This window comes from Eurytemora carolleeae, unplaced genomic scaffold (genome assembly GCF_000591075.1).
Source record: "Eurytemora carolleeae unplaced genomic scaffold, Eaff_2.0 scaffold338, whole genome shotgun sequence".
Taxonomy (NCBI): Eukaryota; Metazoa; Arthropoda; class Copepoda; order Calanoida; family Temoridae; genus Eurytemora; species Eurytemora carolleeae.
In genome coordinates this window covers 130,744-157,214 of record NW_019396530.1, presented here as the reverse complement: position 1 = coordinate 157,214, position 26,471 = coordinate 130,744, and the positions used below count along the sequence as shown (strand labels likewise).

The 26,471-nt window shown below is 31.3% G+C and overlaps 2 protein-coding genes across 2 annotated transcripts in view; both read left to right on the top strand.

Annotated features, from left to right (window-relative positions):
• Positions 1-715, top strand: part of LOC111704931 (kelch-like protein 18) — a gene marked incomplete in the record, with an annotated part of 7,434 nt that extends 6,719 nt beyond the window's left edge. Inside the window, 1 exon segment of the mRNA XM_023477328.1 lies at positions 498-715. Coding sequence (XP_023333096.1) covers positions 498-600 — 103 coding nt within the window.
• An 18,411-nt stretch (positions 716-19,126) lies between these two features.
• LOC111704942 (uncharacterized) lies at positions 19,127-25,623 on the top strand. The gene is made up of 3 exons (XM_023477341.1): positions 19,127-19,160; positions 22,130-22,510; positions 25,350-25,623. Exons 2-3 carry the CDS (start codon positions 22,137-22,139, stop codon positions 25,558-25,560), a joined length of 585 nt encoding a protein of 194 aa, XP_023333109.1. The 5' UTR covers positions 19,127-19,160; positions 22,130-22,136; the 3' UTR covers positions 25,561-25,623.
• The last annotated feature ends 848 nt before the right edge of the window (positions 25,624-26,471 follow it).

The window sequence follows — 26,471 nt, the reverse complement described above, 5'->3', positions numbered from 1 at the left end:
ACTTGCTTCGGTACAATAAAAGTTTTAATCTAAATTCGGTTCCGCCATTAATTTCAATGGTTCAAGAAAAGTTCTATAAGGCCTATATGGATCCAGAGTAGGGCCAGTAGGGCTGGGCACATTCCAACTTTTTGTTAACGGTTAGTTCCAAGTTCCAACCCTTTAAAAATGTCATGTAACCTTTAGCTTTAAAGGTAAAAACGAAATGTTTGTTTTATGAATGTTAATTTTCCTGGTTGTTTTTAGTTACCCTTAGCTAACAATCTCAATTTTATTATCAGCGACAACGAAAGATATTCCACAGTTAAAGTTTTTTTGCAATTAATGTCAATAGCCGATCAAAAAAAAAGCAAAGTGCAAAAGAACCGCTAACGCTTTGTCAAATCGTTAAGATTGCAACAGTTAACAATTTTTTTTAAAAAATGGAAACCCTATTTTTTAGGAATGTTTGTGTATGATAACCAGCTCACTGTGTTTGGAGGGTATGGAGCGGATAGGTCAATTGAAGTTTACAACGGAACATCCTGGGATATCTCTAATGATATTCTTGCAAAAGATTTTACCTTTGGAGTTTTAGTTGAAGCAAAATGTGCAGCCTAAACTAGATACAGGGTCTTATGAATGATATACGCAACATTCCACAATATTATTTCTTTTTATAAATGTATTTAGTATTTTTTAGCAGTTTGAATTATAATCTATAGTTACTAACTTACTGGTATTCCGTGTCTAAGTAAAAAGAGTGATTAAGGGTTTCATGGGTTTGATGGTATAGCTTAAAACATATATAACACTTCTGAAAATATATACCTGATTGTTTTGAAAGGAATTTATTATTGATTGCAAAGTTATTTGTGGGTTCGATCTTTCACATGGTAAAACGTTTCACTGTTTTGAATTTCCTTTGTCAGAGTATAGAATTAGATTAGATTAGATTAGATTAGATTATATTAGATTAGATTAGATTAGATTAGATTAGATTAGATTATATTAAATTAGATTAGATTAGATTAGATTAGATTAGATTAGACTAGATTAGATTAGACTAGATTAGATTAGATTAGATTAGATTAGATTAGATTAGATTAGATTAGATTAGATTAGATTAGACTAGATTAGATTAGATTTTATTATTATTATTATTATTATTATTATTATTATTATTATTATTTTAGTGGAATTTTTATAATCACAATCTTAGATTAATAAATATCAATTGCTTACATCTTTCTTTAGTTTTCCGAGATAATATATCTCTCGGTTCTACGTTCTCCGGTAGTCTTGGGATAGTCTCCGGTAATGTCGGATCAGTATTCATCTTACCTCCGGTGTGGTTGGAGTAGTATTCATCTTACCTCCGGTGTGGTTGGAGTAGTATTCATCTTACCTCCGGTAATGTCGGATCAGTATTCTTCTTACCTCCGGTGTGGTTGGAGTAGTATTCTTCTTACCTCCGCTTTGGTCGGATGATGCAGTTTGAAATATTAAGTATTATATTAAGTACTGAATGGAGCAAGGATAGGAAAAAACTGACAAAAGACTAACTTTATAAGTTACACATAGATCCAGATTGCTATATAAAGTTTTATCGATTTTTAAGACCGGGTCGACTTTTAAGTCTTGCAACTTGGATACTTTGGGGAAGATTAATTCCAAAACTAACACTTTTCCAGCACTGAGTGTTAGGAATGCATGGGCACAAATTAATAGACTGGGGTTTTAAGATCCTGCCCCATATCGAGAGTAAATGTTGATATTAAAAACTATAACCAACATTTTTTTCATCATTTATTAAATTTATTTATTAAATTATTTTTAAAAGGGGTTTGGTGGGAAAACTGTCAAAAGCTGACTTTATAAAGATCGCAACGATCTAGATTGCTTAAACAAGTTTTATTAAATTGGGTCGACTTTCAAGGCTCACAACGATAACTCGGTTAAACTTTTTTTAGAACTTCAGTACAGTACAGTACAGTACAGTACAGTAAAGTACAGTACAGTACAGTACAGTACAGTACAGTGAAAACCAGAAAACTCTGGAACAGGAACTCGACTTTTAGACTCTAGGTATAACTTTAAATATTCCCTTGAACACGAGGCACATTAATTGTGCAATGTCAATAGAACCAATCTAAAAATTTGCTAGTGACACAGTAGTATATTTGAATTTCCAATCCGGGTCAACCTTTCCGGTCCCAGTTTGTAATGCACCGCACGGACATTGGTTTAATAAAGAAGACAATCAACAGGACTAGCCGGTGCAACAAGGTTGACGCGGGCAGACTTTATGCTTCATATACAGGGTGTCCCACGAAACATAACAGTTGGTGAATAGTTTAGAATGTCTTCTTCCATAATTTGTTAAGTTGTTTGATACCAAAGACAATGATAAAAATTTTGTTTAGTAGTCATGTTATAGTTAAATTGATTTAAAAGTAAAATATATTTAAACAAAAGATTTTTCTAACGAAATAAACCGCAAAAAGCCTTTAATATCTAATACAGTATAGGGAAGACGACATTCATAACTAATTATCAACTGTCATGTTCCGTGGGACATCCTGTAGGTTGAATTTACTTTTACTAAAGGGACAGAGGTGCGTGGTGAACCTATTCATAATCCACTTTTGTATTGCTTTGATGTCGTCTTCCTAATATACAGTTTTCTGGTTATTTTACATACAGGGTGTCCCACGAAACATGACAGTATGCAGGACGACTTGAATGTCGTCTTGATTTTTGATATAATTTGCTGCGTTTATTTGTCAACCTAATTTTAGAAGTAAATTTCTAGAGATAATAATCACAAAATTTCCCTTGTCCTGCCATTTCCAAAATGTGGTCTGCCTTTTTTGTGCTTTCAATATTGCCCGAGATATGAAGAATTTCGTTCAGATTTCGACAATTTTGCTTTTATTTAACAAAATTGAAATCTGAACCAAACTCTTTATATCTCCAGTAATATTGAAAGCACAAAAAACGCAGACCACTTTTTGGAATTCCCAGGGCTAGGAGAATTATGTGATAATTGTTTCAAGAATCATACATGTTAAAGTAGATAGAAAACTAAATGTCACAAATAAATTCAAATACCAAAGACGACTTTCAAGTCGTCTTGCTATTGTCATGTTTCGTGGGACACCCTGTATTATAATTTTTAAAAACTAAGTTTTACTTTTTAATCGGGAGTTTTCTTTATACCGTCCATAATATATAATTTTGGTAACTTGATCTGGTGGGGCTGAGAAGAAACGAAACTACGGGATTTTCGACCTAAATAATTATCTGATTTTGCTATCTATCTATCTATCTATCTATCTATCTATCTATAATGCGTAAATTTGTTTTACCCGCATAAGCAAATTTTCCGTGAGTTAAGTCCTATACGCTCTAACGCAAATATCTATGGGAATTTTGCCAATTACATCTTGAAAACTAAAGCTGAAAACAATTTCTTTTTACAGTAAACAGAAAACTGTAGAATAGCAAGATAACAATATACAGCAATACTAATGTACATTTGATATTTGTTGCAACGCAAATAGCTTCATTAGTAACCTATTAAATCACTTATTAAGTAAAATGGGTCTGTTTACACTGCACATTTGCTGTGCCTTATGTCCATTAGACTATTTAAAGCCATAAAACTTGAGTCTAAAAGTCAAATTCCTATTCCAGAGTTTTCTGGTTTGTGTAGCCTCTAAAATGTACATTACAGCTATTTTTCTTTGCCAATTGTACCATTGCATTGGTGTACTCTTCAACCTTTACCTATTTAAAGGGACTGTCCGGGTAAATTTAGGCGACTCTCCATGCACAGGTGACAAAGTCCGATTCACACCTTTACTCTTGAAACCTTAATCTGGTAAAAATGTGGAAGACACCATCGTTTTCTGACTCGAAAAGTGTTTCTCTATAATTGATTCTTTTAAACAAGAAATGCGCAAGTCACTTTCCCAGAGAAACTTCAAATGAAAATAATCAGTTTATAGAAACAAAAACATGGATATCTAAATCCTACTTCATCAGAAAAAGATGAAAATGGTACCGTCGCATGGTTGCATAGACATCTTTGCATGAAAATTGAAAGGTCGCTAAAAAATACGCCTATAGTCCCTTTAAAAAACATAAAAGCATAAAAAGAAAATAAATCTTTAAGTTACTTGACATAATTATCTTGATACTCTCGTATATTCAGAAAATATAAAAATAAAACTTAGCTCTTACTAAAAAAAACATTTCTCACTAATATTAAAATGTTTTACTAAAAATAAAAATTCAGTAAACGGAAAAAAACAGATAAAATTTAACCCTACTTTCAGAATTAATTTCGAAGCAAAAAACTTGCTTCGGTACAATTTTATCTATATTTTATTTAAATTCTTATTTCTACCCTTGGAAAAGTTTTAAAATGTAAAAATCTTGTAATTAAACTATATGCACTGACGTTAGCCGAAGGGTTTAATATAAAGAGATAAAAGTTAATGAAAAAAGTTTAAGATGAATGTTTTGTTTTGGTCTATATGTACGTCGTCAAGGAGGCTGAACTGATTTAAACAGAAAAATGTGCGAAAATTTTAGTTTATTAGAGTACAATGAAAAAAATGGCTGTTTGAAAAGCATCAGTTAAAAAAAGTTTGTTTCTGGTCAAATAACCTAACTGGTCTGATACTGGTCTTAACCTGACCAATCCACTTAGGTCGGATTTGGTCGAGATTGGTTGAGTTATGTCAGGAGACCTAACTGGTCAGAACATGACCAGTCACCCTAGGTCGTGTTTGGTCAGGTTAGGTCGGGTTAGGTTGAGTTACCTAACTGGTCTCATACTAGTCTTAACTTGACCAATCCACTTAGGTCGGATTTGGTCGAGATTGGTTGGATTAGGTCAGACTTGGTTGCTTTACCTAGCTGGTCCTAACTTTTCATAACTTGACTTTTTAGTCATATTGGATTACCAAACTGGTCATAACTGGTCACAACCTAACCATGTGTAGTAGTACTAATACACTAAATTAAGCTCTGCTCAGTGGTTAATAAATAGGATAAATAAATATCTAGTTTGGTGATTTGGATGTCAAAACTTTGGTCATTTGGACGTCAAAAGTTTGGTTACTTGGACGTCAAAAGTTTGGTCATTTGGACGTCAAAAGTTTGGTCATTTGGACGTCAAAACTTTGGTCATTTGGACGTCCAAAGTGACGTCATTTCGACTTCGAAAATTAGGTTGTGAGGATGTAAGAATCCTTGCGTTAAACGTCCTCGACACGTCCTCAACACCTAAAATACGACGTCGCCTGACGTCCCATTGGTAATTATTGACGTCCTCACGACGTCCTAAGGACGACTTCTGGTTTCTAGGGTATAAATTAAACAAATCCGTAAGGTTAAAGATTGTTGAATCATAGACCAAAACACGTTTAATTTCAAATATGAAGAAACCAAATGCTGCTCACTCATGGTTAGTACGGGGTGCCCCTCTCAATTGAAATTTCAATTTCAAGTATACTTTTCTTCGATTACATTTTGATTAAATAGATAAAATTTGGCCTGAAGTCACCTTCTGCCTTTTATATATCCTTATGAAAAAAGCATTTTCATTTAATGTAAGAAAATTCGCAATCTTTGTTACCAAAGTACAATAAAATAAATCGCTGCTTGAAAAGTATCAGTTAAAAACGATAGTTACTAGATAAAATATTCTTAAAAACTAAGATTTGCATAGAACCAATAAATATCCGAAAAAAAAACCCGAATATACAGTCGTCGCTAAAGTGTCATCTTTTATGAGAACCCCTGTATATCTATTCTATATTCTCTGCACGAAATCTTAATCATTTCTCAGCAATAATTCATTATGATAAAAGAGAATCAGGGGAATTCGGGGAGTAGAAAATAAAATTAAATATTGAATATTTTTCCTTAATTTTCATGTGTTGACGAATTGATGTATTGATGAATTGATGAATAGATGAAAAAGTGAATTAATGAATAAATGAATTGATTAATTGATACATTGATGAATAGGTGAATTAATGAATTGATTAATTGATGAATTGATGAATTGATAAATTGATAAATTGATAAATTGATGAATTGATGAATTGATGAATTGATGAATTGATGAATTGATAAATTGAAAAATTGATAAATTGATAAATTGATAAATTGATGAATTGATGAATTGATGAATTGATGAATTGATGAATTGATGAATTGATTTTTGAAAATTAAATATTTTTTGATTTCTCAATAAAATTGCCTTGCGGATTTTTGCTATAGAAAAAAACGGATAAAATGTTAGAATTAGTCACTTTTCAAGCTAAGAAAAGAACGATTACATCACATTATCGATAAGATAAAAAATTTAAAGGTATCGTTGTGAATGGAGAATTCTTGAAATTTTGACGACAATCCCTTCATTATCAATTTGCCGTATCTGTTTGATGCTTTGTTGGGATCCAATAAATGTCAATTCGGCTGAACCGATCTGGTCCAAATATTTTTAGCTCGATACTATTTTTTTTTCTCTCTCTCTCCAACTTTAATACGGCTTACATAGGGAGCTCAAATATTATTTGTCAAAAGTAAGTTTTTCAACGTTTTTTCGACTTTTTTAAACCCTTTTTTAAAAACTCACTAGCCATAAAAGTTAGAGGTATAATTTTTTTTATCGAGTTGGCCTTAAATAATTGGACTAGGGACTTATCTCTCTTCTATCTCATAAATAATTGGACTAGGGACTTATCTTACACTCCTCTATCTCATAAATAATTGGACTAGGAACTTATCTTACACTCCTCTATCTCATAAATAATTTGACTAGGGACTTATCTTACACACCTCTATCTCATAAATAATTGGACTAGGGACTGATCTTACACTCCTCTATCTTAAATACAAAAGTAAAGCGGGGGGGATCTATATTAGATAAAAACAGTCTTTTAGACTTATACGAAAGATTGATATTCAATAGCTAAAATCATAGATAGAAATAGGATCGATGTGATAACATTAAATGTATTGTTTAATAAATTTACCACTAAAGCGAGGGAAGGGTGGCAGCTCCAAGGGTTTTGGAGTGCTCCCAAGGTTTTGGAGTAAAATGTGAAAATTTGCCTGACCTTTTATAAAAAGTCCTTTAAAAAAGGAACTTTAAAACCGAAAATTGAAAACAGGGCTCTGCTACCCCTTTTTAATGTCTTTGTTCAGATATTTACAGAAAAACAAATTCCAAATTTCAGTCCAAGTAGCTTGTGGCGATAGTATAGTTTTGACTAGCCAAAATGGCGACATTTGTTTAAGCTTATCCATTAAAGATTATTGGTAAATTTTAAAAAAATATTAATGCAAAAAAGTATTTTTCTTATTTTTGTCTAGTTTACAGTGAAATTGAAGAAGAACAAACTCTGTTTTGCATAATTCTTGAATTTTATTCTTTGTGTAGATCTTCTCTACTTTAATGATGACATTTCAAATCTCTTTCATCCATTATTGTAAATATTTCCATTTACTGTTATAGTCGTTATAGCGCCGATTGACATGTCACTGTAGTTTCAGTAGAAGTAAATATTTCCATTTACTGTTATAGCGCCGATTGAAGGATTCATATTTTTTATTAGATAATGAGATAGATAGAAAGATAGATGTTACTGCCATACTATTTCTATTGGTTCAGAATAGACAACAAACACATGACTGAACCCTGATTGGATGAGGAGCTAATGAACTCCACATACAGGAGTGACGTCTGCCTTGTTCTCTTTTCATCAAATCTGGTTCCTAATGCTAGTATCCTTTTTTATTATGTATCTATATATATACTTTGTTAGTTATGATATTTGTGTCCAATAAACGTCAAAACGGCAAAACTGATTTGGCCAAAATTTTGTGTATATAGATGATCAAAATTTTCAAAATTGGCCTCCAACAAAATTAGATTTTTATTAAATTTTGAAAAATCCATGACTTTTTAGTTTGGGTTTTACAATGTAGATATACAAAGATAAAATGTTCACAATTGAAATAGCAGATGAACACGAAGCATAGTATGCATATTAAATATTCATACATATTTATATGTATTTCCATTCCTAAAAGTGAAATGCCACGTAAGTATTTCTGATTTAAAAAGATAATGGAATAATTTTCTTACAAGTGCTTGTAACTGTGTTTTGGTATCCCTGAACATTTTTTCGAATATTAGGTCTAATTTTAATGTAAAAAAAACGGTATTTTAGAGAAAAGTTTCATAAACGACCCTCCCATTTATGGAGATTGTACATGATAGGAGCACTTTTGTACATAATACAACGTGCAGATACACCTTGCTTTTTTACATTTATCAGTTTAATTCAATGAAAGATACTAGACTAAAGAAGTAGGATCATTTCCCGACATATTGTATTTATTTAGCTTCTTAAAATAAGTTAAGATCATTTTTTTATGTTTATTAAGAAAGATACATGTATATATGTGTATATATATATATGGAAGAAATATATATTTAAACATCTAAAATGTATATTTAAAATGAAAAACGTTGAAAATACTATACATGTGTGGATATATACTAATTTTTACAATATAATTACTGATTACTAATTATAAATTTAAGCTCCTTTCTTCTTAAATTCACTAACATTTTGCAAAAATGTTCTGCAATTGCAACCAAACATAGAATTTTTGCAGAAAAGATTATCTTTATACCAGTGATGTCATATTGCAAATTGCAAAAATATGTTTTACATAAAGAACACGTTTTTTTAACCAACTATCTGAAGAATGAATGTATTTTTGAAAATTAGAAAGAAATATTATTTCAAGAATAAAGACTTTATTAAAGTTTCTGCAAAGTGAAATTGAGCATTTGGAAGAGTTGTGATTGTAAAATTCGCCAAAAAACACGATTATAAAATTCAGGGGGGGGGGGTTAAAAAAACTTAAACAGAATTTACTCAGACTTTGTCAATGAAAATAAGAAATCTGCCAAAAATTGGGAAAAGAATTCGGAGTCCTCAGTCTATTTTAGGTTACTGATGATATGAGAATATATCTTTTTGATGCATATTGTCCATTTTATTTTTACTCCGTAAAATATTTACCAATAAAACAAGAAGAAAGGAATTAAGTCTTTCTAATTTCTAATCCCTATATCTTTGTAACCTGAAGTCGAAACCCATATATATTTAAAACTAAAGACCCAGACTTTAAGACTAAACGTATGACTTTAAATAGTCCAATAAAAATAAGACACAGCAATTGTGCAGTGTTCACAGACCTCTTTCACTTAATAAGCTGATTGTCAAGCTGCTCATATTGGCTTTGTAACATCTAATACACTAAATCATTACTAAATTCCACAGTTGTTTGGGTTTTAATGTATAAATTCTGTTCAATCAATATTTTACGTTTTATTTTTAATTATTGTACAAAGAGAAATAAACGAAATAGCACAATTAGCACGATAAACCAAAGTATATTGCCATAGATTAATTAAAATAACAGATAGGACATTAGTTATTGTCTTTTTAAAATTCTTGCATGATTCGTTCCCCTAGGGCAGTATCCCAAAGGAGTTACGTGTAGGCCTAAAACAAAAACAGAGAGTGAGCCTGTTCTACGCCGACTACTCCTCTGCGCTGCTGCCTCAGGGTTATTGTGAACGAAACATCCAGAAATCATGAAAAGACGACATCTAGTGTCTAATATGTTATTTTAATTAATCTATGTAAATTGCACAAAAGATTGAAATCAATATATTTCTTATTTGAAAAGATATTGGAAAGAAAAAACTATTTTTTATAAAACCCGGCCTGCTTTTCTTTCATAATAGTGTTTTAATAAGACAAGTCTTTTATTTTTTATTATTTTAAGTACAGGGTGTCATCTGTTCATCTTGCAGACACATTATAAACACATCTTTACAGCTTTTTACCCTTTTCATAAAAGAAACTCTAGCAGACATAATAAAATTATGGCCTTTAAAATTAGGTACTACAATGCTAATTCATAACAAAGACGATATCGAATTCGTCACTGAATTCCCAATTTTTTTTGGGACACCCTGTACCTACATTAAAATTCTAAATAACCCGTGCAGAATAATGTATTTGACCTTAGAAATAGTTTGCGGCGTTCAAAATAGGTAACCTGATTTTGGTAATATTTTTTATGAAACAACATTTCCAAAATGTTGTCGGGGACTTTTTTTTTTCTCAAAAATACCCGTGATATTAAGAATTAGAATTAGAATTTAAATTGAATAAATAAAACCACGAAAACATTCATAAATATGAAAATATGAAAACACAAAAATGGCAGACCACATTTTGAGAATGGGAGGACTAGCGCTATTCAGTGGTTATTATTTTATAAATATTACTATAGGAATTGAGTCTCTAATACCTATTTCTCTGAAACCGTATGTCGTAGACTTTTTGATATTTCAAACTATAAATTCTGTTAGATCATACTAGTCAAAGTTTAAAATATTAAAGGTTTGCAGTTTACACCATCAGATTTCAAAGATTTAAAAATTTTATTTTGTGGCAATTCCTTTAGGTTACCTAGGTTTAATGCCGCAAACTATTTTCAATGTCAAAGACGAGTTTAAAGTTCTCAATTAATAAGCATCATTTATTAAGAGTTTCACTATAACCAATTTTTAGAGATGTTATGCTTATATAAGCTAAAGCATGATAGTAAAAAGAAACGTTTGAATAATTTATTAAAACTTGTATTTTTACTAGAAATAAAGATTTTCTTTTATTTGAATATTCCTAGACAAAATCAATCCAATTCTTTGTATTATTCAAGAATTTCAAATAGTAATTCAAACTAACGAGAATATAGTATATAGAGTGATGATGTACGCTAACTAATTGTACAGGCCATGTACTTCACTTCCTAAGGTCAATCTGTATATTACAGTACTCAGGGGTGATTTCTGGAAATATTTAAATGGAGGATTTGTTTTCCATGTAACTATTAAAATCCACTTCTCGTTTATCGTGTGCAGGATTCCATTTTCACAGGAAGACGTACATTTACAGTCTTTTACAGAGCAATATTTCATCGTCAATAAACTGTTCTGAGAAAACTGAGTAAAATTCAAGATAAAAAACCTCCGCATACACTTGTACTCCGAAAGTGTACTGCATATTTGATGTTTGTACTGTATGAATATTGAATAGGCCATAATAATATACTTTATCAGTAAACTATCATAAGTGTACACTCAGGCCAATACACACGGAGAGGTAGCTAAAATCCAGCCCCCCTGGAAAAAAGGGTTCCTAATTTACAGTGAGAAACAGAAAACAATATAGAAAGACGACTTTTAAACTACTCAAAGTGTGAATTTTTGTATTAAAACAAAATCAACACGCTAATTATTGCTTCAATGTCGTCTTCCTTTCCCAGTGTTTTCTTGTTTTCACTTTAGAGATTTTTATTTTAAGATTTGCTCTGTTAGAGAGTTAGAACAAAAAGATGACTTTTAAACTCAAAGTATGACTTTAAATAGTCAAATTATATTAGAAAGTATCTGTAAATACAGGGATTCCAATAAACTTGGGAATTCAGTGACGAATTCGATATCGTCTTTTTAATAATTCTTTGATTTAGTGTAGTGATATCTACTGAGAAAGCTGTAATCCGTAAGATTTTCGTCTGCTATAGTTTACAATTTATTTGTTTATGTTTTGACTGCATACGGTTGTTCTTAGTAAAGCAAGAAAATTACAGTATACAAACATAGTAAACTTGTCCGTCTTCACTGTTCATAAAATTCATAAAATATACTCTAGCAGACATAGTAATATTATGGCTTTTGAAATTAGGTATTACAATGCTAATTCATAACAAAGACGATATCGAATTCGTCCACTGAATTCCCATGTTTATTGGGACACCCTGTAATTCATTAAAAATTCCTAATTTTACTGGTTTTAAAGATTAATTTTTGTTTTCAGATTTTGTTTTATTTGATAGTTCTCCGCAGCCACAGAGCAAAGTTTACATAAAATTTCCATTCATTGTAAATTATTAATACTCTTCCTGAATAATGCATAAACTTTCATTAAAGCAACCCAACCATACATTAAGGGAGTGTGCATACTTTTTAACATGGTCGAGAACATAATTAGAAAATAGTTTTTGTCTTTATCTTAAAAACAAATTTTTTTTCGATAAGAGATAAATTGTGTCTATTTCCATACTTGTATCTGCTGCAAAAATCTGTTAAGGATCCATTAGAGAAACCACACCAAAAATTATCAATTTTCAGAAAGCAAAAAGCAAGGCCTATCAATCGTTTTACATAGGGAAAAGTTTATCTTTCAGATTTGTTTCGCTCGAAAAGACTCACACTATTTTAGTTATGATAGAGAAACAAAAAAATATTAATATTATTATTATTATTATTATCATTATTAATATATTAATTAAATTACTCTTATTAATTTTACAAGATTACACTGATGTAATGAAGAAAAAATATTTTAATTTTTATAAAATTATAAAGTATAAATTGTCCCTTTATTCTATATAATAAAGATCTTCGCTAATATATGTATATATATGTTTATTTTTATAAATGTTAGCTATAGGTGGCCGAACGGCTGGACCGAATTTGCTGACATTTTTGAGGAAACACTGTCTGTCACGCAAAATTAGAATTTTGGACCACTGTGCCCCGGAACAAATTAGTAATTGCATTCTTTATAGTTAGTTTTATCCCAAATATGCTTTGAAAAACAGGGGCTGATTAAAACTAAAACGAGTTGTTTATATCTAGGAATCTATTTAAGAAAAGGTTTCTGGTAAAAAATTTTCACAAATCCTTGGAAAAAATGAATGTCACTGGAAATAAAGTCCCGTGTTTTAGATTCCTGGGACTTATTTTCCTAAAATTAAGTTTGAACTCAGTATTTAAGTCTGCAGAAAAAAGTCCTAAAAAAGTTGTGTATATAATCCCACGTACATCATATAACTATGTAGAGATAGTTTTATATTCTTGAATAAATGCAAAAGGAAATGCTAACTTGTGATAAATATATACATATGTAATAAATATATTTTATATTTCTTTTTTGAAAATAATTTTCCAAAAAGGACTTTATATTCTCTGGTTCTGTAGCCATGGGTGTTTTGATATCAAGCCTCTAAAAACCTGCCATCATTGTTAAGATGTTTACAACTAGGACTTTTTTCCACGATGAATCATGCATTTTCACCTGTAAGAGAACTTTTTTCCAAGGACTTTTTAAAGTGAGAAATTAAGGCCTTTTTACTGGAAATTTTTTTTCCAAGAACTTTTTTTGGCGGTTACCGTATCTAGAATATTCAGCTAAAGTTTTCAAGAAATCTCAAGGAATAAGAACTTATTTAAAACTTTCTGAGTTGTAAATTTGAAAGGAAGAAATAGTCTAGAACAATATAGTTAGATATTCTATCAAATTATTTTAGGAAAAAAACATAAAAACAAATTTATAATATTCTACATCTTTTTCTTGTACTAATTTCTATGCAATATGCAATATGCATGTACCATATATGAATAATATATAATATTTATAGAATTTGTGCAACCACTTTTTCATCTCTTTCTTGTTTTCATTTTATGCCCTTGGCTTTAGCAAAACTTCAGTTAAGGAATCTTCTGTTGGTAGCTCTCCACTGATCTCTGGTAGCAAGCTAAACTGTTGAACAATACCATTAACAGTACCATTAAAGAACAGGAAGAGTTCTGACTTGGTCAAAGTCTCTCCTGGACATCTTCCCTCCCAGAGATCAGTAGAGAGCTACCAACCGAGGATTGCAGGATTGGAATGACTGTTGTTCCTAAACCGTTTAAAGTCATCCTCAAGCCACGGGCAAAAAGGAACTGAGTATTTACCTCCAACGCAATTTTTTGAGGAAGCATGAAATTGCCCTGAGAGCACATGATACTGTGGCGGAAGACGATTTTTACCGAGCCGGATATAGAGACGTGGCAAGAGGAGCAGATAGTTCCACGTCAACTCAAGTTCATTTAAATTCAATATTTTAAATTTATAGAATAGATTTATTTAGTTAATAAAGTTAATTATTTAACCACGGACTTATCATTTTCGAGCGTAGCTAAAATACATCATTACCATGACTGATTAAATCAAAAATGTCGAAATAAAGTAATTCATTATTTTCTCCAGATTTCTATTATCTATAGTTTGCAACCTGATGGTAAAAATATTGATATTATAATCTTTGACAGTTTGATCTGACAGCATTTTATAGTTAAAAAAAATCCAAGGTCAACGACATCAGGTTGCAAGGATAAAAGTAATTAAAACATGAGACATTGTGGTGAGTTATTAGGTACTTTGTTTATATGTTTATAGTTCAAAATATGTATTTTTTATTTTTATTTTATTTTATTTATTTTTATTTAATTTAATTTATTTAATTTAATTTAATTTAATTTAATTTAATTTAATTTAATTTAATTTAATTTAATTTAATTTAATTTAATTTAATTTTATTTTTTAACAGAATAAAATATGTCTAATACTTTGTAAGTTAAATTAGTATTTCCAATCTATAAAATAAAACAAGACATTCGTATATATATGTTGTCTATAGCCGGCCAAACGGCTGAACCGATTGGTCTGAAAATTTTTGTGAACACTCATGGGTGGCCGAGAGTGTTATTTATAAGCAAAAAAAAAAATTTCTAATTTTTTTCACGGGCAACACCTGACTTTTCAGCTAGTATTCTATATAATTTTTTACTTAAATAAATTTTGTTGAAGGGGGTAAGATAATAAAAGAGCATGGAAAAAACAATGTTTAATCTGTTTGTTTGTATGTCCGATCATAACTTAGCAACCCCTTGGTCTATTTATCTCAAATTTTGATTGGGAAACTCGAAAATGTTCTTAGTTTGGTGTTGAAATTCTAATGTTTAAAGACAGGCTAAAATCGTAATTTACGACCATTCGCGGGTAAACGTTCAGCTAGTAATTAAGCTATACATGACCAAACTTTTTCAAGGAACCCATGGGTATCCCTGGGGTGACATAGTTAAAAAATTGGAAATTATTAAAATTTTGAAATTTTGAAACGCCTGTTACTTTCATAAAATCTTGATTTAATACCAAGCGCGGGTAAACAGCGAGAGTATGACTATGAATATAAACCTAGGCAACGCCGGTGACTTCAGCCAGTGATTAATACACCAAAAATGTATTTTACCAACTGTCAATTATCAAACCAAACCAAGTGGGTTTATTCAGACTTCAAAGCTATTATTATCATTCTTATCATCTGTATTGATATTGAACCATTTTTTCAATTTCTATTCTTTCTAGTGTAAATCTTGGATTCTTCAAACTTTATTTATAAGGTAAATTAAACCAGTCCCTTTCACTAAATTGTAAGTGGATAATAAATACGATTACTTTAAATGCCGTTCTAAAACAATTTCTTATTTTTTATAAGAAGCAGTCGCAAATCACATAAAAGAGGGTTTTAGATGTATTTAAAATGTTGAAAATTAAGAGTTAGAGATAATATTATTAAATAAATAATATTTAATAATAATATAAATTATATTTAATATTATTTAATATTATTCACTAAATAAATTGGGTTTCAAGCTATTTACTATCGTCTTTTAAGGGTCCCACTGTAGAAGGTATTGTAGGAAGATATTGAATCTGAAACTTTTGTTGCATTTTATAGGACATTTCCTTTTCTTCTTATTGGAAGATATTGGTAAAATTGGTTTAAAATGACATTTTCTGATTTTATTTTGCAATATTGTCGAAACCTATCCTTTCAACCAAATTGCATCTTGATTCTTGTATTAATACTAGCTTGGGAACTAGGAAATCTTATCGGAATTCCGTTGGGCGGAATTGCGCGCAATGGTGCAGAATTGCGCACAATAGTTTTTTTTATAGCGCGGAAGTGCTTGGAATTGCGGGTAGGTGATATATATTGCGGGTAGGTGATATATATTGTGGGTAGGTGATATATATTGCGGGTAGGTGATATATACTGCGCGGGATTACAGGTCTTGCAATTGCGCGCAAGTAAAATCTACCCATGGCTCTACTTGGAAACTAATCTTTCTTTACGAAAGCAATCAACTTACATCAAAAATAAAGTGAATTGCGCGCTAGATCGAAATATTATATGTTTTTAAGTATAACACCTCTTATTTAAGAAAAAGAGTAGAACTCATTTGTTTTGAATTTCTAATGAATAACCGGATAATTTTTCTTTTTCATAGTTTTGCGAAAAATCAGTATTTTAGCCTAAATTTGACCTTCTCGTTTGCAAGGAACTCAACCTCTCCAATAGAAAAATCGGTTAGGGGTTCAAGAGTTAAGATAAACAGACAAACAGACAGACAGAAAAACAAAGGTTTCTACTTTATATTTATAGATACAATATATAATTGTATAGATAGTTAGATAGTATTTCTGTAATATGCATTAATTTTACGCTTATAATAATCCTTCTTATATTGCATTACACATGGTATTGCATTATAAATGTTAATTAATACTAATATTAGTATATTATTGCATCTAATTATAGACATAATTCTACAAAACTTGTGCTTTAATGAAATACTAGCCTGGGAACCCAACTTTGCTTGGAAACTAAGTTTTCCCTTTAAAAAGTCATCATACTCTACTCATAACTTTCAAACCATGAGCTAACATATTATACATATTTCCGCCGTTTACCCGCGCTTGGTCGTAAATTACAATTTTCGCTATTTGTCCCTTTAAAAGTCAAATTTCAAAACCAAGCTAAGAACATTCCCAGTGCTCTACCGAGAACCACTATCTAAATTTGAGTCCAAATTCGCCAGGGACTTATGAATTATGACATAGAAACATCCAAAATAACAGAGACTGCTGCCTTACATATATGATGTACACATGTACATATATGTATGTACGTACGTGCATATCACTGAATTCAAATATATGTACAATCTACAGTGAAACCCTTAATAACGAATACATCGGAAGAATTTATCAAATGTCGTCTTGACAATTTTTCAATGAGTTTTATACTATATTACGTAAATTTCAGTATTTGCGAAAATAAATAAATAGCCATGAATATGCGGGAACAGTTTTAAAGAGTTCCATATTATCATTTAATTTAAAAACTAAATATCTGCAACATTCCATTATCTGAAAGTGAAGAATACATCATTTGATGAATTCTTTCGATGTATTTGTTATTAAGGGTTTCACTGTACAATCTACATTTATGACAGATGTCACATCACCTTAAAGTTAATTTCTCTTAAGATTGATATCGGTTTTTTATCATAACTTCTCTTTTAGAAAATAAAAATTTAATATTTTTTACATTTGCTCTTTTCATATACTTTGGTAATCTACATATATAAAGTTGTAATCTCTGTTTGGGTGGGTGTATGTCTGTTTGTTTGTTTGTCAGATCATAACTTAGGAACCCCTGGACCGATTTGCTTTAAATTTTGATTGGGAACTCGAGAGGCCCCCGGGAATGTTTTAGCTTGATCTTGAGATTTGAGTGTGTCGACTTTAATAGCGGGGAAATGCGGGTAAACGGCGGGAGTAACTTTCAGTAACCTTGGCAGCGCTGGGATCCCACGCTAGTTTGGAATAAGAGGAGCTACAAGGTCACAAAGTCGTACAAGTCATTGGTTTATGGGTGATTTTAAGATGGATTTAGTATAATGAGTCAGTAATTGAATCATTAGACTTTGTGATATTTCAAGATGCAATACTCAGTCAAATTTGTCAAAAATTTCATTGTAAAACAGTTTAAGAATTCAACACACAAAATATTTATCTTAAGTAGAGTTGAAAAAATGGTTTGAGTTGTGCTTTTTTGAGTGACGCGGTTGGTTTTTTCAAAATCACACTTTAAAGGCCCTAAACATACCATTTAAAAAGTAGTTTTGCCCGGAAGAGTCAAATGTGGTGGTACGAAAGGGTAGATAGTGGTGGCTCATGACTGCCGGAAGAGAAAAAAGCTAATATGTGACACAGAAGGGGAAATAGTGGTGGCTCATGGCCGCCTGCCTTCCCCCGCTCACGACATTCAATTCATTCAATGTCGGAGATGCTATATTAATTGTACCACTGACAATCTGAACTAAAGTTTTTTAGGACACCATATCGGGAAATTGAAAAACTTTCCAATTAACTTAACATTAATTTGTTTAATTTTAACGAGATAGAGTCTGGTGTTACCCGTTAAAATCTAAAATCGTCCAACACTTGGTTGAAGACGACCTCGTGCGCTTAAATCTTTAATATAAATATTAGGTTGTACGGGGTGTTTGTTTGTTTGTATGAACGATCATAACTCATGCACCCCATGACCGATTGGGGAACTCGGGAGAACCACGAAAATGTTTTTAGCTTGGGTTAGAGATTCTAAGTTGAGGGGGTTCACTTTTATAATGAAAAAGAGCTAAATCGTAATTTAAGACTAAGCGCAGGAAAACTGGGGAAGTAACTACGAGTACCCTGGGCAACGCTGGTTCCCAAGCTAGTATCTATATCTTCTATATATAAATTTGGCTTGTTTGTTTGTTTGTTTGTTTGTTTGTATCCAAGAAACGTCCAAGTGTCTGAACCGATCGGGCCCAAATTTGTGTAGGACCTTACATGTACCCAAGGAAGGTTTTTAAATGATCAAAATTTCAAAAATTAGCCTCCAACAAATTTGATTTCCATTAAATTTTGAAAATCAACAAAATTTTTTAGAAAATCCGCAAACTTTATTGTATGCTTTTGTTTTAATATGTATACAAAGAGAAAATGTTCACAAATAATTGAAATAGAAGATGAGCTCCCTGATAACCTAGTATATATATACACTAGGTTAAGCTAAGATCTATTAAAATTGTTCAAAACAAGATAACTGAGCTACCATATAAATTGATTCTTTGCCACAAATTCAAATTTTCTAATCCATCTATCCTTACAAACTAATGATGTAAATCTTTGATATTTCATTTAATTTAACAGAATTCACAGTTTAAAATATCTTAGGTCTATGGCATAGGGTTGCAATGATAAAGGGATTAGGTGGCAAGGACTTCCTTTGTGTCAATCGATAATCGAACAGACAAATGAACAGACACTTCAACAGAGGTTATTACTTTATATGTTTATAAATATAGATGTAAGATTATCTAAGACTTGGATAGGAAAGATAAATAAGATTTTTTCCAGAATCCTTTTAGTCCTAATCAAGAAAACATCCAATATACATATATAATATATGTATATATAATTCATGTATATACAGACCAGGTTTTCACAGGCAATTTTATCCAATATACATATATAATATATGTATATATAATTCATGTATATAATATATATACAGTGGCAGTCATATCAATACAATGAAGACGATTTTTTATTTAAGTTTGATTGTTTACAAGCTTTTATCGAATTGTAAGTATACAAGTTATCAAAGAGAAGCTTTATTAATTGACAACTTCTCTTGACTTTTAAATTTATGTGCATTCATGCTGTTCAACAGTTTGATATAAATCAAAATTGAAATTGATCAGATAGATGTATGTCAAGGTACCGTTGTGAATCAGTAATTGCATACTTTGCATAAAGGGTCACTTGAAATTATGCTTACAGTCCCATTAATAAACATTCCTATATATAAAGAAAGAACCCTTCTGATAAAATGATCAATTAAAACTTCGTTCATCTTTGTATAGTAAACATTTACTAAATATCTGCAACATTCCATTATCTGAAAGTTAAATTATAAGTTTTCTACAGAGGATAAAAAAATAAAAAAATAAAATTTGAAATTTAAAAAATGAAAATTTAAACAAAAAGTTTGCTGATATTAAACAATAAACGTTTTAACATCTTTATCCCAAAAATTAAATGGAAAAACGATTGTTACACCACATTCGTTTAGATCGTTTTTGGATCGTGTTTGGATCGTTTTGGATAGTTTTTAGATAGTTTTTGGACCGTTTTTGGATCATGTTTAGATCGTTTTTGATCGTTTTTTGATCGTTTTTGGATAGTTTTTGGATCGTTTTTGGATCGTTTTTTGGATCGTTTTACGCAAATATCTTCAATTTCTATGCCAAATTTTAACCCTGCAAGAAAAAATATGCAAAATACAACTCTCTTTATTTAGATGTTTAAACTTTTGTTTAGCAGACTGTGAGACACTGCACTGTATTTCAACTTGTTCAGCTGTGAACTAACAAATATAAAATTAGTAAATAATAGAATTCTGTTCTTACCAAATCCAATTAATCTGTAGATGAGAATAAGTTTTCAGCCAAAACTTTAAATTGGCACAGTAGAGACTAGGGTCAGAATGAAAGGGGAATATATTTTATTGGAAAATCATTTATTCTCCAATTTATCTTCAACCCCCGCCTCCCCCCCCCCAAACTCACCCGCACAGCTGAAAAGTTTAGAGTTGTGAATATGGAGATCAATCTCATCCTTTCATTATTGATCTAGATTAATTTCATTTTCATCAGATTTTTCACCAAATAAGAAATGCGAAAATTTCGCGAAAAAATACGGAATTTAAAAAAAATCTAAAATTTTATGAAAATTAATCAAAAAATATAAAATTTCCAGCGAAAATGTCCGCGATAAAAACATTCGCATTTTTTCGCGAAACGTTTTGTTCTTTGGAAACCCTACTCTGAATCAATCTTCTACCGATAAATAAACAATAAACACAACCATTCATATTCAGATTAACTCTGTAGTCTGTAGCTAATATATTTTAGACTAATGATACAAGTAGTCTTAAGGACTGTAGTCTAATGATACAGGTAGTCTTAAGGACAAATATTTTAGTCTAATGATACAAGTAGTCTTAAGGACATATATTTTAGTCTAATAATACAGGTAGTATTAAGGACATATATTTTAGTCTAATGATACAAGTAGTCTTAAGGACTGTAGTCTAATGATACAGGTAGTCTTAAGGACATATATTTTAGTCTAATGATACAGGTAGTCTTAAGGACTGTAGTCTAATTATACAGGTAGTCTAAAGGACTGTAGTCTAATGATACAGGTAGTCTTAAGGACATATGTTTTAGTCTAATGATACAGGTAGTCTTAAGGACTGTAGTCTAATGATACAGGTAGTCTTAAGGACATATATTTTAGTCTAATGCTACAATTTTAAAAAACTGGAAAATTTTTCAATTGATATTTAATTAAATTTTGTTCCTATATATATATATATCCCTGCAGAAAGATCCTATGTGATGCCAGGAAAGTAAAATATATTCTAGAGAAAAACTGAACCTTTATCAATCATACAGATATATCCTTTTTCTATTAAAAAAAAGATTTAATAACGATCAATGCAATCTGTTTTTATATTACTTAACATTGTATTTGTAATTTTGAGCTTACAACATTCTTTTCCAAACGTTTTGTACAATTGTCGTCGAATATATCAATACAATGAAAATGACTTTCGATTTTAATTTTTATTTCTGCCAAACTTTTAAATAGCATTAATACACATAAACTACACATACACAGTTTCTCTTTGTTCAGAAATTTGAATCAAAGGTTCAAATTTGTTCGTTAGTTCGATATTATCCAGCAAAATACTTTTTTTAGCAGTTAATTTAAAATTTGCACGATTGATTCTTCTGTGGAAAGCTTTTAAGTCATCAACAATGTACACTGTACAGTTAGAGATGGTGATAATAAAACATTTTTAAAGCGAACAACATTTTTTCCTTTGTCGTTCATGGAAAAATTAACTAACGATGAACAAACAAATTGAAAAGGATCGTTTTTTAAATAAAAACAAAGAATCAATTACTCAAACGAACTTGAAAAGACCAGTTTCTGAACAAACTTAGAAGAAAATTTCGTTACATTTCCTGAAGAAATGATATTTTTAGGACAAACTATCTTTGTTTTTTTTCTAAACAAACTATTTTCTTTTGAAATTTTTTTAAAAAAAGATAAACGAACAAATTTTATGAAAAGCTGAAGCGCCCATCTCTATTTACAGTACAGTGAAAGACTGTTCTAACATTTGATCGCTTAAGGCACACTTAACTGAACATAAAAAAATATATTTTCAGATGCAGTATGTTACTTGCAGTCTCCGATCTTAATGGTAGACCAAATATTGCTCCCGTCACCACTAAAAATGCATTTGAGAGCCTAAAATGTAGTACAATGCAAGGTATTGAACATTTAGAGAATACAATGGGTCTAGAAGAAAGTTCTGGACAACCTGAGCCAAGGGCAAAGCAAAAATATAAAAAGAATTCTCATTCGTCAATAGAGAACAAAGACGACTTTTTGTTAAAAACACAGGGCGGCATTGTGAAAAATGAGCGCACACCACGTGCGAGAAAAACTTTATGTGAAGAAGAAGAGGAACACAATAGAGATAATTTTGAGATAAACGCTGGGGCCCGAAGACGGGAGGGGGGTCATAGCAAGGATAGAAATCCCAGGTATATTTAATCTTGTATTCTCTAATTATCCCACGACCGGGTTGGGCCTCGGTGGAACTAAAGTTGTAAAAAAAAGTTTGGTAAAACCGATAAAAGTCGCACGCCCAGTTAACAAATATATTATAGTAAATAGTAATATATCTACACTCTACAGTAAATGCTACACAGAAAATTTGAAATTGAAATCAAATGACTGTTTGTGAGCCTACAGGTGCATTCCAGTAAATTATCTTACTGATAGCTAATTCTATTCATGGGATAAACAAAAAATTTATATTTCGGCCCCAATTCTTTAATATAAAAAATTGCTCACAATTGAAAGGATTAATTATGAATGTAAGTCAATCAACTGATACATTTACCGTCTTTTCACCAATATTACCACCCTATGATTCCCACAACGGAGGGATGTCTGGTTACTTAACGTCCCTTGGGATAATTAGGTAAAATTGTTGTGGAAAATTCGCTCATTTTCATCCCAAAAGGATAAAATATATGTGTAAACAAACTTTTTTGTGGAAATTAAAAAGTTAACTAAACCACAGGTTCCCTTAACGTCCCTGTAAAGTAGTTTAAAATTATTACAGAAAACTCGGAAATATGAAGACAACTTTTGGAATCAAGTTATAACTTAAAATAGTTCAATGAGCATATTACACAGCAATTGTGCATTGTAAACAGACCAATTTCATTAAATTAGTGATTTAATAAATGTCTAGTAAAACTATTTGCTTTGTAGCAAAACCAAGTTCACGTCAGTATACTGCTGTAATGTTCTATCTTTATATTCCATTGTTTTCTGGTTATCACTGTATTTCTTTCGAAATTTTACTTATCTTTTAAACTTTGCATACGAGCAAAAGCTGAATTTTAACTTTGTTCAATGCAGTATAATTATGGCCTAACATTATCTCTGTAATTAACTGGAAAAAGTTTTTAAATATACTCCTCCCTTGGGATAAAAAGTCAAATGATGAATTAAACTTTTAATAAAGTTAAATCTGTCGAAAATCTCCCATTGAAAACGCAAATTTAAAGGGACTGTAAGCGTAATTTCAAGTCACCTTAGGTTCATAAAGTGGCATATCCGATACACAATGGCACAATTATAAGCTTTGCCATCAAGTATTAATGATATCCATGTTTTCACTTTGTTAATTTATTCCAAAATTATGCCAATTGTAGAATTCTTTTGGGAAATTGTCAGAATTAAGCAATTTAGAGGCTAGATAAGGGACCTTTAAAAGCTAGATCAGGAAAATTTAGAGGCTAGATCAGGGACCTTTAGAGGCTAGATCAGGGACCTTTAGAGGCTAGATCAGGGACCTTTAGAGGCTAGATCAGGGACCTTTAGAGGCTAGATCAGGGACCTTTTGAGGCTAGACCAGGGACCTTTAGAGGCTAGATCAGGGACCTTTTGAGGCTAGATCAGGGACCTTTTGAGGCTAGATCAGGGACCTTTAGAGACTAGATCAAGGACCTTTAGAGGCTAGATATAGGATCTTTAGAGGCTAGATCATGGACCTTTTGAGGCTAGATCAGGGACCTTAATCTTTAAGATTAAATCTTTCCACGATAGTCCCTCTTTAAGAATAAATATTTCCACTATAGTCCCAATTTAAGATTAAATATTTCCACGATAGTCCCTCTTTAAGATTAAATAATTCCACGATAGTCCCTCTTTAAGATTAAATAATCCCACGATAGTCCCTCTATATGATTAAATAATTCCAAGATAGACCCTCTTTAAGATTAAATAATTCCACGATAGTCCCTCTTTAAGATTTACTAATTCCACGATAGCCCCTCTTTAAGATTAAATAATCCCACGATAGTCCCTCTTTATGATTAAATAATTCCAAGATAGTCCCTCTTTAAGATTAAATAATTCCAGGATAGTCCCTTTTTAAGATTTAATAATTCCACGATAGCCCCTCCTTCAGATTAAATAATTCCACGATAGTCCCACTTTAAGATTAAATAATTTCAGGATAGTCCCTCTTTATGATTAAATAATTCCACGATAGTCCCTCTTTAAGAATAAATAATTCCACGATAGTCCCTCTTTAAGATTAAATAATTCCACGATAGTCCCTCTTTAAGAATAAATAAGTCCACGATAGTCCCTCTCTAAGATTAAATAATTCCACGATAGTCCCTCTTTAAGATTAAATAATTCCACGATAGTCCCTCTTTAAGATTCAATAATTCCACGATAGTCCCTCTTTAAGATTAAATAATTCCACGATAGTCCCTCTTTAAGATTAAATAATTCCACGATAGTCCCTCTTCAAGATTTAATAATTCCAGGATAGTCCCTCTTTCAGATTAAATAATTCCACGATAGTCCCTCTTTAAGAATAAATAATTCCATGATAGTCCCTCTTTAAGATTAAATATTTCCACTATAGTCCCTCTTTAAGATTAAATATTTCAACTGTAGTCCCTCTTTAAGATTAAATATTTCTACTATAGTCCCTCTTTAAGATTAAATATTTCCACTATAGTCCCTCTTAAGATTAAATATTTCCACTATTGTCCCACTTTATGATTAAATATTTCCAAGATAGTCCCTCTTTAAGATTAAATATTTCCACTATAGTCCCACTTTAAAAATAAATAATTCCACGATATCATTACAAAGAAATTAAGTCTATGCCTCGAACTCAAATTTGCTGATCTCTTTATCTTTGCTACCTGATGGTGTCTTTGACATTTCGAATTTAGATTATTTGATATAACATAACTCATATTAAAATATCTAAGGTCCATGCCATTGTGTGGCAAAGATATAGGGTTTGAAAAATCAGAGCTTGTGGCAAAGACTCAATTCCTTTAGGATTTCTAGTGCGGGGAGCAAAATAAAAAACAAGATCTATCTTGAAGCTCTAAACAAAGTGTCTAAGCACAAATCGGAAGCGGAACTCCACCAGGAAAATCGGAAGCACAAATCGGAAACGGAACTTCATCAGGAAAACCGGAAGCAAAATCCACGTGACACAAGCCTGGAAAGAATATCACACAGGAATCAAAATCAAAGGATAAGATAAAGTTGTAATCTCTGTTTGTATGTCTGTCCGTTTGATCTTTGTTTGTCTGATCATAACTCAGGAACCCCTGGACCGATTGCCTCAAATTTTGATTGGGGAACTCGGGAGAACCACGGGAATGGCTTTGGGTTAGTTTTGAGATTCTAAGTTGAGTGGGTCAACTTTTAAAGCGAAAAAATAGCTAAAATCGTAATTTACGACCAAGTCCGGGTAAACGGCGGGAGTTACTATAAGAAACCTGGGCAACGCTGGGTTTCCAAATTAGTAAATTATAAATCTTGATATTTTATACATTTTATCCAAGATCCCAAATTTTTAAAAGAAATAAGAAAACACTGGGTTTACATTGTGGTTTTTTACAATAGTGACTTGCGCATTTCTTTACTACAGAAAAACATGTCGAATTTTTCTAAATTAAACACTTTTTAACCTGGAAAAACGATAATATCTTCCCCATTTTTGATCCGATAAAGGGTACTGATGTGAATTGAATTGTGGGTTAATCAAAAATGCGTAAACATTCCCTTTAAGATTTTTTATTATAGATTTCAATCGTGCTCCTAAAGAAATAAGAAAATACTGGGTTTGCAGAATTCATTTTGCATAAAAATAAGATAGACATAAAAAGTACCAACACGTTCATAATCCATTTATTATTAAGATTAATTTACGCGTAATGTTGGTAATGCCCGATTCACAACGGTACCCTTCAAATGTGGCAGCCGTAGTACATTTGAATTTCCGAAGCGGGTCAACCTTTCCGGTCCCAGTTTGTAATGTATCGCCCGGACATCGGGTAAATAAAGCAAACACTCAATAGGACTCTAGCCGGTGCAACAAGGTTGACGCGGTCAGACTTTAGGTTGAATTTGATTCTACTAAATGGTCAGGGGGGTGCGTGAATTTGTTTT

Bases quoted from the DNA above. Each gene is read 5' to 3' on its own strand.
- LOC111704942 (XM_023477341.1), top strand. From the start codon at position 22,137: ATGTTACTTGCAGTCTCCGATCTTAATGGTAGACCAAATATTGCTCCC. The intron at 22,511-25,349 runs GTATATTTAATC...CAATTCCTTTAG, and splicing joins AGCAAGGATAGAAATCCCAG to GATTTCTAGTGCGGGGAGCA.